The sequence below is a fragment of the Clytia hemisphaerica genome, unplaced genomic scaffold, assembly GCF_902728285.1.
Source record: "Clytia hemisphaerica strain Z4C2 unplaced genomic scaffold, Clytia hemisphaerica genome assembly, whole genome shotgun sequence".
Lineage (NCBI taxonomy): Eukaryota > Metazoa > Cnidaria > Hydrozoa > Leptothecata > Clytiidae > Clytia > Clytia hemisphaerica.
In genome coordinates this window covers 354,138-366,456 of record NW_027104489.1, presented here as the reverse complement: position 1 = coordinate 366,456, position 12,319 = coordinate 354,138, and the positions used below count along the sequence as shown (strand labels likewise).

At 34.2% G+C, this 12,319-nt stretch overlaps 2 protein-coding genes and 1 long non-coding RNA gene across 3 annotated transcripts; all 3 read right to left on the bottom strand.

Annotated features, from left to right (window-relative positions):
• Positions 1 to 3,751: 3,751 nt before the first annotated feature.
• LOC136821533 (uncharacterized) lies at positions 3,752 to 8,074 on the bottom strand. Its single transcript, XM_067077757.1, has 11 exons — positions 8,003 to 8,074; positions 7,462 to 7,791; positions 7,253 to 7,370; positions 6,744 to 6,835; positions 6,533 to 6,632; positions 5,965 to 6,188; positions 5,701 to 5,812; positions 5,425 to 5,598; positions 5,126 to 5,272; positions 4,796 to 4,896; positions 3,752 to 4,532 (listed from the first exon to the last, which is right to left on the bottom strand). Exons 2-11 carry the CDS (start codon positions 7,729 to 7,731, stop codon positions 4,248 to 4,250), a joined length of 1,623 nt encoding a protein of 540 aa, XP_066933858.1. The 5' UTR covers positions 7,732 to 7,791; positions 8,003 to 8,074; the 3' UTR covers positions 3,752 to 4,247.
• Position 8,075: 1 nt separating this feature from the next.
• Positions 8,076 to 10,397, bottom strand: LOC136821563 (uncharacterized). The gene is made up of 5 exons (XM_067077788.1): positions 10,233 to 10,397; positions 9,967 to 10,065; positions 9,551 to 9,789; positions 9,027 to 9,202; positions 8,076 to 8,109 (listed from the first exon to the last, which is right to left on the bottom strand). Exons 1-5 carry the CDS (start codon positions 10,297 to 10,299, stop codon positions 8,076 to 8,078), a joined length of 615 nt encoding a protein of 204 aa, XP_066933889.1. The 5' UTR covers positions 10,300 to 10,397.
• A 22-nt stretch (positions 10,398 to 10,419) lies between these two features.
• On the bottom strand, positions 10,420 to 11,882 carry LOC136821532 (uncharacterized). The gene is made up of 4 exons (XR_010848760.1): positions 11,800 to 11,882; positions 11,464 to 11,531; positions 10,967 to 11,107; positions 10,420 to 10,575 (listed from the first exon to the last, which is right to left on the bottom strand). It is a non-coding gene; the product is annotated as an uncharacterized lncRNA (long non-coding RNA).
• Between the last annotated feature and the right edge of the window lie 437 nt (positions 11,883 to 12,319).

Here is a 12,319-nt window from a genome sequence, read left to right as displayed (position 1 = left end):
CTTCCAATCTATTATTTTTTCTTTTCCATTCAAACATTTGGGGTGTTTCAGAACAGAACTTATTCCTCGTAATGTGATACCTTGAAATAACTGATTTTAGCGTGAATTTGATTTGACTTACAAATAGCAAAAACACCTTTAAGGCAGGGTTCAAACTCCATTTGGCGGAGTTTGGCTTAAAAACCACCAAATTTATCTCCCTCCAAAATTAGCTCCAATGGGCTCTTCCAGAAAAAAATTGTACATGGGGATGGAGGATAAAACAATTTTTAGTGATTTACCCCCGAACAGGGTGACTTTTGCCCCCCCCCCCGGACAATAGGCTTTACCCCCCGGACAAGCATCTGCTGACCCCCCGGACGAGGCAAATTTTGATGATTTTTTGCTACCCCGCGGACAAAATATCCTCCACCCCCCATGTACAATTTTTTTCTGGAAGGGCCCAATATGATTTTTGTCCTGGGTACCAAAATATCTCATATAGCCCTGTATACAGGGGTTAGTATGATAATAGGGCTTGTACCGTCCAATTTCGGTAGATTCGAAACGCATTTTGAAAATTTTTGTTTTGAGTACCAAAATATCTCAAATAGCCACGTATACAGGGGTTAGTATGACAGTAAGGCTTGTATCGTTCAATTTCGACAAAATGAGAACGCATTGTGAAAATTTTTGTTTTGAGTACCAAAATATCTCAAATAGCCACGTATACAGGGGTTAGTATGACAGTAGGGCTTGTATCGTCCAATTTCGGCAGAATGAGAACGCATTTTGAATTTTCTGTTTTGAGTACCAAAATATCTCAAATAGCCATGTATACAGGGGTTAGTATGATAGTAGGGCTTGTATCGTCCAATTTCGGCAGAATGAGAACGCATTTTGAATTTTTGTTTTGAGTACCAAAATATCTCAAATAGCCACGTATACAGGGGTTAGTATGACAGTAGGGCTTGTATCGTCCAATTTCGGCAGAATGAGAACGCATTTTGAATTTTCTGTTTTGAGTACCAAAATACCTCAAATAGCCATGTATACTGGGGGTAGTATGATAGTAGGGCTTGTATCGTCCAATTTCGGCAGAATGAGACGCATTTTGAATTTTTGTTTTGAGTACCAAAATACCTCAAATAGCCACGTATACAGGGGTTAGTATGATAGTAGGGCTTGTATCGTTCAATTTCGACAGAATGAGAACGCATTTTGAATTTTTGTTTTGAGTACCAAAATATCTCAAATAGCCACGTATACAGGGGTTAGTATGATAGTAGGGCTTGTATCGTCCAATTTCGACAGAATGAGAACGCATTTTGAAAATTTTTGTTTTGAGTACCAAAATATCTCAAATAGCCACGTATACAGGGGTTAGTATGATAGTAGGGCTTGTATCGTCCAATTTCGACAGAATGAGAACGCATTTTGAATTTTTGTTTTGAGTACCAAAATATCTCAAATAGCCACGTATACAGGGGTTAGTATGATAGTAGGGCTTGTATCGTCCAATTTCGAAAGAATGAGAACGCATTTTGAATTTTTGTTTTGAGTACCAAAATATCTCAAATAGCCACGTATACAGGGGTTAGTATGATAGTAGGGCTTGTATCGTTCAATTTCGAAAGAATGAGAACGCATTTTGAATTTTTGTTTTGAGTACCAAAATATCTCAAATAGCCACGTATACAGGGGTTAGTATGATAGTAGGGCTTGTATCGTCCAATTTCGACAGAATGAGAACGCATTTTGAAAATTTTTGTTTTGAGTACCAAAATATCTCAAATAGCCACGTATACAGGGGTAAGTATGATAGTAGGGCTTGTATCGTCCAATTTCGGCAGAATGAGAACGCATTTTGAATTTTTGTTTTGAGTACCAAAATATCTCAAATAGCCACGTATACAGGTGTTAGTATGATAGTAGGGCTTGTATCGTCCAATTTCGGCAGAATCGAAACGCATTTTGAATTTTTGTTTTGAGTACCAAAATATCTCAAATAGCCACGTATACAGGGGTTAGTATGATAGTAGGGCTTGTATCGTCCAATTTCGACAGAATGAGAACGCATTTTGAATTTTTGTTTTGAGTACCAAAATATCTCAAATAGCCACGTATACAGGGGTTAGTATGATAGTAGGGCTTGTATCGTCCAATTTCGGCAGAATCGAAACGCATTTTGAATTTTTGTTTTGAGTACCAAAATATCTCAAATAGCCACGTATACAGGGGTTAGTATGATAGTAGGGCTTGTATCGTCCAATTTCGGCAGAATGAGAACGCATTTTGAATTTTTGTTTTGAGTACCAAAATATCTCAAATAGCCACGTATACTGGGGGTAGTATGATAGTAGGGCTTGTATCGTTCAATTTCGGCAGAATGAGAACGCATTTTGAATTTTTGTTTTGAGTACCAAAATATCTCAAATAGCCATGTATACAGGGGTTAGTATGATAGTAGGGCTTGTATCGTTCAATTTCGACAGAATGAGAACGCATTTTGAATTTTTGTTTTGAGTACCAAAATATCTCAAATAGCCATGTATACAGGGTTTAGTATGATAGTAGGGCTTGTATCGTCCAATTTCGGCAGAATGAGAACGCATTTTGAATTTTCTGTTTTGAGTACCAAAATATCTCAAATAGCCACGTATACAGGGGTTAGTATGATAGTAGGGCTTGTATCGTCCAATTTCGACAGAATGAGAACGCATTTTGAATTTTTGTTTTGAGTACCAAAATATCTCAAATAGCCACGTATACTGGGGGTAGTATGATAGTAGGGCTTGTATCGTTCAATTTCGAAAGAATGAGAACGCATTTTGAATTTTTGTTTTGAGTACCAAAATATCTCAAATAGCCACGTATACTGGGGGTAGTATGATAGTAGGGCTTGTATCGTTCAATTTCGAAAGAATGAGAACGCATTATGAATTTCTGTTTTGAGTACCATAATATCTCAAATAGCCATGTATACAGGGGTTAGTATGATAGTAGGGCTTGTATCGTCCAATTTCGGCAGAATCGAAACGCATTCTGAAAATTGTTGTTTTGAGTACCAAAATACCTCAAATAGATAGGGGGTATAAGTTATCTAAGACCGTAGATACCTAATTGGAGAGAATCGATCCGCATTTTTTTTCTGAGGCTTCATTTATTCCAAATTGCTCATATTCCAGTTGGATATATGATATCTAAGACCTTAGATGCCTAATTGAGAAGAATCGATCCGCATTTTTTTTCTGAGGCTTCATTTATTTCAAATTGCTCTCAGTCCAGTGGGATATATGATATATAAGACCTTAAAGGCCATACAGACTCATGCAAGCTCAGTGAAAGGGGTAAAAATCAGCATGGGTCCAGACCAGGCATAGCCAATGATCAACACCACATGGGGTCTCAACTCAAAACTGTCAAAAATGAGACTAATGTAATTAAACTTAATGTTAATGCGAAGAACAAATTCGATTTACACGGTCGTATTGTTCCCCTCCCTGATTATGAATAAATGCAGATTTTTGTTGAATGAGTTGCTGTTTATCAATATACTTTTATCTTTTATCTGTTTTACTAAATATTTTTTTGCAAGTAATAAAATAAACAAATTTATGACGATACAAATTAAAGATATCTAAAATTATTCGGACCATTGAACAGACTTCAGCACAATAGTGGAGAAATGCGTCAAGAAGAAAAACGTCATAAAATTGTAGAAAGTCGAAAATTGTAGAAAGTCGAAAATTGATAGTTCGCTAAAAAATGTTTTATGAAATTCAACAACATATTAGTTGAATAAAAATGAAAAATGAAAATGAACATCATCGGAAGAAAAATGCAGACACAAAACATCATCATCTAATATGCAATAAAAATAACCCAAAATATAAGTAAAGTATACATTATTAAAAATCGCTCAAGAAACAAAAAATGTACAAAAATTAATTCTCTTTAGGCCAACTCTAAAAATAGCTCGTTTCCGCGTTACCGGTCGGAAAATTTGTTTTTGAATAATGAACCTTAAATAATTGGGTGTGAGAATTTCCGAAATTTTTGAAAGAAAAAAAAACAACAACAACATCAGTTTTTATTCGTCACCCGGTAACGCGGAAACGAGGATATTTTTAGGGTTGGCCTTTGGTAAAGATTTTGGTTACCTCGCAAATAAAGATTTGTAGGTCGTAGTGAACTCATTTCATACTAATAATATCAACTGAAGAGTATTTATTCGTAAAATCCGACGGAAGACTATTCAACATTCGTCAACCTTCTTCTGCTTCGTCTGAATCGCCGTCATCAAGTTCGTCCACCTCACAATCATCTTCAAGTTCGTCCACCTCACAATCATCTTCAAGTTCGTCCACCTCACAATCGATATCTTTATCGAAATTATCGTCCTCATTCTCATTAATAGGAGCGAAGTCCAAAAGTCTTTCGTTGTCAGGATCAAGAATTGGCAAGAACGTTTTCAAGCCCAGCTCGAATTCTTGACGGAAATACTCAGCCGCTTGTTGTTTTAAACATTTGATACCCTGTTTGGCGCGAATCTAAATTTGAAAATTAAGAAATAGTTCAAACAGAGAATTTTTTTTCCAAAAGTAGTGCCACGTACATAATATGTATTTAAAGACTTGGTAAATAGCAGTATATAAATAATACTAAGGAACCAAGATAAATGAATTATCAGAGTCGAAGGAAAATTAAAACAAACAAAAATTTGCTCTACGTTTGTTATCGAGCCCTCTGTTGAAGATTTGTTTACTTGCTTCATTGAATCCTGATTTAATAGAAAATATCAAATCATGCTTACTTCTAGGATATCCAGATTGTAACGCGGCTTGGTTGTTGGAGACTGTAGCTCTGTATTTGCAGACGTTGATTCTGGTTCTGAGTTTGCTTCAGGCACAGTAGCTTAAAAAATAGTAAAATAATTATATTCCATAACGCTTAGCATATCCAGTCTGAAGCGATAATCCTTTTATTTTCAATTTTAAGAATATAAAACTAAGTTTGATGTCAAAGAAAATATTTTCGAACCAAAAATCTTTCATTGACAAATTTTAAGAATAAAGCTAAGTGAACACTTGCAGCGACTTTGTTCTAATAAAAAGCTAGAATTAACGAAAATAATACATCTTACTTTCTTCTCGATATTCATGCATTAATCTGGTAACCTTTTCATGTAGAAAATTCAGGACGTTTTTCATTTCTTGAACCAAGATACCTTTTTCTTCAATGTAGCGATTCTTCTTTACATGTCGCTCTACAATGATTCGTCGTTTAATAGCTAAATAAATACAATTATAATTTTTTATTGTACGAAATCTAAACAGCTCTTCGAAATCAAGTAACGTATTGTTGGGTTGGTAGATAAGAAGAATGCGGAATTTTGTATGTGTAACATCTATAAAACTAAATTGATAAAACTATTTAATGTACCTTCCGATTGGGAACTATCATTTAACCACGGTAAAACTCCTTGATCAAGGAGAAGGTATTTTTGCTTATTATTTTCTTCGCCCAGTAACTCCAAATACTCCAAAAACATCTTGTTTTCCGATTTCTTTACGGCAGCTAGTTTTGTGCGAATCGTTCTGCGTCTTTTGCTTGAATCTAAACAAGATATAAATGAATCAAAGAAAAGTAAAATTATGTTTTACACTTAGTAACGGGCGGGTATTAATATTCAACAAAATTAATAACGTGATGATTTACCTGCCGCCCCACCAACTTGAGCGCTTATCACAGTTTTCTCAATTTTGCTTTTTTCGATTGCTCTTTCCATCAATGGTTTGAAAATGTCTTCAGATATAGTTCTGTGTGCCATCTAGAAAGCATATTCTTTAAATCAAAATTATATAAAACATTCCCTTTAGGTAAAAAGATTAAAAATGTTCAGACGAAACTAGCACATACAAGCCGTAGTATGATCTAGGAAAAGGATAGAAGCTTTATGTAGGTAAATTCAAGTTCTCATACCAGCACTTCAGAAGGAGTCACTTCTTTAACCAACCGATCCAGTTCCATCATTTTATCCTTTTTGTCGAACTGTAACATTCGATATACTTTCCCGTAATCGATCATTTTAGGGAACGTTAATTTGCTAACTACTTCGTGATAATTTAACGGTAGATGCAGGTTTTCCACCAGGAGTAGAACTTTTTCTGCTGTCGAAGGCTGTCGTACAACTCGGCTCTTCAAACCTAAACATAAAAAGTCGATTTTCAATAACTTCATCATGGACTGGAATAAGATTGTTCTACTTTAGGCATACAAATTTTCGCGAGCAAAAAATTTCACATTTAATGTTTCAAATATAAGAATTTTTATTTCTCAACGATTTTTCACGAGATTCAACGTTCGCGAATTACCCTTGTCAGAACTTGACAAAGTATCAACGCGAAAAAGACCAAAAATTGCAAAAAACACGAAAGTAGTATTATTAGAGTTTAAAGAAAAGAGCTTAAAACTTTGTTTTTAACCTTTAAAAAACTTTAAAGTAAGGTACATCAATTAGGAAACTTAGTAAGCGTAGTATTTATTATACCCAAAGCTTCTTTTTGAATTTCATCCTTCCAATGTTGGATCGTTTTTTCATGCGTTTTCGTATCTTGTAAATCAACGAGTTGTTTTAAATTATCTTCATTCTAAAAAAAATCATTTACCGTTTAATACATGCTGAAAATAAAGTTTAAAATACAGCTTTCTGAATTAAGGCACGAATCAAAGTATTTATATAGGAAATAAAATCTAAAAACCTTGTGATATCTTTTTACTAAATCAGGGACAATTTTCTTAATCTTTGTTTTGTTCCAGTGTAGGACAACTTCGGTAAGCGTTTCTTCTCTTTCTAAAGAGAAAACAAGTAATTAGAAAGATCTAAAGGGAGTCGAAGATGAAACACAGCACCGTTGGTTGATCCGAAAGTATACCACTTCCTTCAGGGATCCTTTTCGCTATTCAACTTTATTTATGATTCGTCAAAGAATACCCTAGAACTGACTGCTTTTTATTACGTAATCTATGATGAAGTTGTTCGGTGTCAATAGGGAGTAAATCTGTTTGTGTTGCTTAAATCAAGCGTCAAATTACAAAGTCATGTCATTGTACAATAGTTCCCATCAAATTGAAGGGTTTGTTTAGCAATCTCATTAAAAACATCAGAAGACACGAAAAAAACCTGGAACGAGGTTGAAAAATATACCGAAAATACTACTTTCAGGTTACAGAGTGTTCATTTGATTTGATCTTTGAAAAAATAAATTACTTTCTGGTAACTGGTATTTTGTGCTGTTTCCAAAACGGGAAAGGTAGCTGAACAGTTGTTCTGTTTCTTCGCCCGTGGAACGGCCTGTACCATCCAACCATTCACCACTCCAAACAACCTGAATAAATTGAAAAAATATGTTGGTGGTAATTTGGCTTTCTCACTGTACATCGAAATATAGCTTAGAAAAATTCAAAAAAAAGATCTACCTGGCACTCCAAAGCGTGTCCTTTTGCATGCATTATCGACAAAGCGGGTTTAATTTGGTCGTTCATTGATGGGTCATCTCGCCGCATAAATGGCCACAATTTGCACATTACGTCGGCGAAGCAAAAGCTAGTTCGACGTGGTACCATGAAGTTCTTGATCAGGAAGTACGGGTACCCAAACACTTCACCTCTGAACATATTGAGGGCTTTCTGCGCTGTCACGTGCCTACATGTGGCCACCTCCAACCCTGTCTCGTCAAGCTTTGCCATTTTTCTGGTGCAATTCTGTGCTGCTGTCCAGGTACCACCGCAAATCGAGTCAATTGCGTCCTATTTTAACATGAATTCTTTTATTATACGAATAGCATGGTCATTTGTCTAAAAAAACTTTTCATCCACTTACACAAAGCTTTCCCTGTCATAAATAGTATAAACTTTATTTTTCACGAAGAAACAAATGGACAAAAAGTTAAAAAGTAAAGAAAAAAGACTATTTCACCTCTTCAACTTAACGTTTTAAAAGCACAAAGAATTTACAAACCTTTTTTGTTGGTTTACTGTACAAATTATTAATGAAATCAGAGACGGTATCATTCGAAACAAAGAAACGTCCATCATAAAACTGCATAAAAAGATTTCCGCTTCCGCCTAAAACAGAGAATTACATTTGGGTTTATTATCAAACCAACATTATCTAGCCAGATCTAATCCCATGGGTATCAGTGCCCGAGATCTCTGACGAATCTGTATTAGCTGTTCTTCAGACAGGGGATTAAGTCCTTCCCAGATTTTAATTTATTTTCAAGAAATCATATTCGTTATCATACTCGTATATTTTAAGCAATGCTATTTTCATTTGTTACTTACTGATAGATTAGTTAGAATTATAATGAGATTAGAAGAACACATTTAAATCATGGCTTCTTTGTAGTGGGTATTATTTAATTAGAGAATTTCGAAAAGTAAATATATAAGACATGAATCAAAGAAGACGAGGTTTTGGGAGCACGAATATAAATTGGTATATTTAAAATAAACCAGTATATTTTACCTATATTCTAAACTTAACAGTTTTATGATTTTGAGGCTAAAATACAATTAATCTAAATCATTCATAGTTCGTTAGGGATTCAGAACCAACCCATTTGGTCTCCATCCTTTAAAGAATGTTAGCGAACCCCCAAAAGTTTCTTAGCAGGATGACTAAAAAAAACCATATGTATAGCAATGTGCCCTCTCGGTTATTACCACAATGGTTTTATGGCAACTCCTGAACTTGGGCACAGGATGTACGGTTACACATTGTGGATTGTCTTGTGGAATCACAAGAATTCTCAAACACTGCGAGTAGCGAGCGATGCATAAAACCACCATTGAATAGATTTAGAGAAAATCCCCCCTCCATGAAAATTGTCGATAACAGTCTATACGGATGAGTACGGTGTAATTTTTGTCGTTTGGAGACAATTACCTCTCCAAAGAGAAAAATGCAAGTTTGCAAAGAGAAAAATGCAAGTTTGCAAAGTTCTTTGTCAAGAAGGCTTACAGAAGGCACATATACTTACTTTCCTCGTTTGTACCTATACAGTTTACAATTGCCATCAACGTGATAGCTGTGAGGATGAGGATGACATGCTGGACACTCTAACCAATCTTTTAACTGAATTTGGTCTTTTTGATCAGACCACAAACACCACTCTCTGAAAGCCATGCTGAAATTGCTTGGATTGATAGTTGCTTTCTAAAAGTATCGATTTGATTCAAATAGTTTGTTGGTTAAGAACAGTGCATCGTGAAAAATTATTACCTTAGAATAAATATATGCAATTTTCTTCATGACTTTCATTAATCCTATGAGATTTTTATAACGGAATACTTAGTAAGGGGTGATATGTTTAATAGCGTCGTAATTAAGTTCATCTTGTTTACTGATTGGCATTGGTCACACAGGAGGTGCATGTAAGTAAACCACACCAAAAATTAATCAAAATCTGCTAAAGCGGAAAAAAGAACCATTTTTTAAATTCATTTTTTCTTTAAAATTCAAACGATTCTCTTCAATAAAACATTGACTTAAAGTAAGGCTTACCCGGCTGTGTTCTTCCGAAATAGCATTTAGAGTTTTCAAAAACGCACGTTCTGAACTCCCAGGCATGAATTTTCTAAAATTGTCCCATAATTGAAACACTTCTTCTTTGAAGAGATAATTCAAGCTTTTCGGGTTACCAGGCCAGAAACCAGAGCATAGAATAACAGCTACAGTAAAAGGATCTGTTGTTGATTCACAATCCTTGCAAGCCAACAAATATTTATTTACATCATAGCGACCTGGAAAATAATTCAAATGTAATTGAATGATTCTTTTTTTAGATTTTGGAGACAAAAATGTTGTGGCAAACACTTCAAACTTGGCAAATTCTGTTCTGGATTGACAAAATTTACCAGTAATAAGTATTGTAATCACTCTCAACCATAATAATTGAAGAAGAACTAAAATAGCAATACCTTTTAATGTAACTATAATGCAAAGTTCATCTTTAACAACCTTTGTTAAATTATTACCACCACAGACAGAGCAAGAACATTTGAGATGTGGGAAGCGAACTAAAGTTAAAATAGGATAATACAATCAGAACAATTTTGATTGTCGAATCTTTTAGACCGGACGTCGAAAAACAAAAAATATACATTTGCGACTTCATTATCTTACAACGGTCATGCGTTAAATCCACTTATTTCATTTCGAACAAATGAAAAATTTATAATATTACCTGTAGGTGTTATTTCTTTATTATCGTTCAAACATTCACAAACATCAAGGCATCGACCATTTGCCATTCTATCATGGAGTGGATTTGACAGGTGGTAAACATCGTCACAAAGGAAGCAAAACGAATCGTGACAATCCAAACAATGCAAATCACTCGATCTTTCCCTACAAACACACACACAACTCGTTTAAAACTTCTTTGGCTGCCATAGTCTTCCAAATTGGCTGCCTCAACAAGTCCCAGTCATCCTGACAGGCTTGTGATCGCTCAAACCAGGTTTTCCTTTTCTTTTTCTTTTTGACAAATCTCTCTAACAACTCGAACCAGCCATTGAAACAAGATTCTAGAAGAGAAAGATTTTTAATCATTCAATCAGAAGGCTTAAGTCTCTAAATATCGTCTTTTATATATAATATAACAAAGGAAAGAAAATAAAGGACGAAAAAGAAGGAAGGCAATTACACATACTTTTAACATGAAAGCTAGCTCAGCAGGGTTTGCTAATTTCAATAATCAATTATTATTATTTTAAGATGTTTGTTACCCTTAAGAAAGTGTTAATTTTCTTCTTTAGCTAAGTTAACGTAGCCTTTCCTCTTAAACTTTTTCAAAAATAATTTTAGGTGAAGCTCATCAAAAAGCAGACCTTAGACACACATTTTGGAAATTTTGCAATATCAATGGTAAACTATCCATATAAAACTTTGCACAAAAGTAGTTGAGTATTCTTTCACCTGTATTATTGTCATCAACCAAATTCATATCATCATCACCAGCCAAGTTCATATCACTACCACCAACCAAGTTCATATCCTGATCTTCATTGAATAGCTGTTGATGTTGTTTGGTTACCTGAGATGTACTGTCATCTGAGCCTAAATATATAACAAAACAGACAATTATTTTCAGCATAAAAGACTTAACAGATTGGAGTATTGCCAAAGAGTAATCTTTTTAGATTTGATTTTTTTTGGAAATAAAATAAAATAATTAAAATTCGAAAACAAGACTTCGATTTATTTGGAATTATGCTGGTGGGGTCATATGATACCAAACTATTTATCCATAATTTACTTGAATTTCAATATTTTCAAATGAAGGATCCAAAATACTTGTATAAACTTGTTGGAAATGTCAAAAAGTCATGTTTTTAGGCACTGTGCTAGATCAAAATGATCCCTGGTTATGCAATAGATATGTACGAATAAATATTAGAATCAATATAACATACCAATGCATCGTTTCTTGCTTTCTTTTTTTTCTGAGACCTTTGTCTTTTTGGCTTGTAAATTCTTTTACCTGAAAGAGAGAAGACGACAATTAAATCATTTTTGTAAATCTCTGAAGAGTCCTTCCTTGACTTAAATTTGGAATTTTACTTAAAAGTTGGTCGTTTGAATAGTTTTTGCTACTTTATCCCCGACTTTTTATTTGTGAATGATTTTGAAATAAATGTATTCAAAATATTTCTGTGAATCACATTGGCATACCAAAATATAAAAAATTTAATACTTATTTTACTATCTGCAAGCAAGATACTGTAAAAACCACCTTATCTGATTTTTACCTGTTTCTGCAGATCTTCTAAGCTCGACAAATTGAATTCCAGAAGACTTCTTAGCTTTTCCCTTAGCCTTCATGGATCTATTTGTAGCCAAATTTTCTTCATATTTGTCATCAGTTGAACGCCTAAAAAGAACCCAAAAACACTAAAAAGAATCAAGCTTTAACTAACTTAAACACAGTAACAACACATTTAACTAACACAGTCAAATAGGATAAAAAGTGTAAAATGTATTTTATTTGTTTATTTAACATTTTTGAACATAGAATACTGCTATTCAAAACTGGTTACAACATTTTTCAAAGACTCATTGTAATCATTTCATATTTTTATGCACTATATCATTAGTAAAGTCGCAAATATTTTGAAGTGGGTTGTGATGAATGTCATAATAGAAGCAGGGCAAGGCAAACAGTAACTACAAGACATGATAGATATTTCATCCAAAATGAAATAAAAAAAAAACATTTATCATATTATACTACTTGTAACGTTGAAAACGATCTGAGAGCAAAGCAGAAGG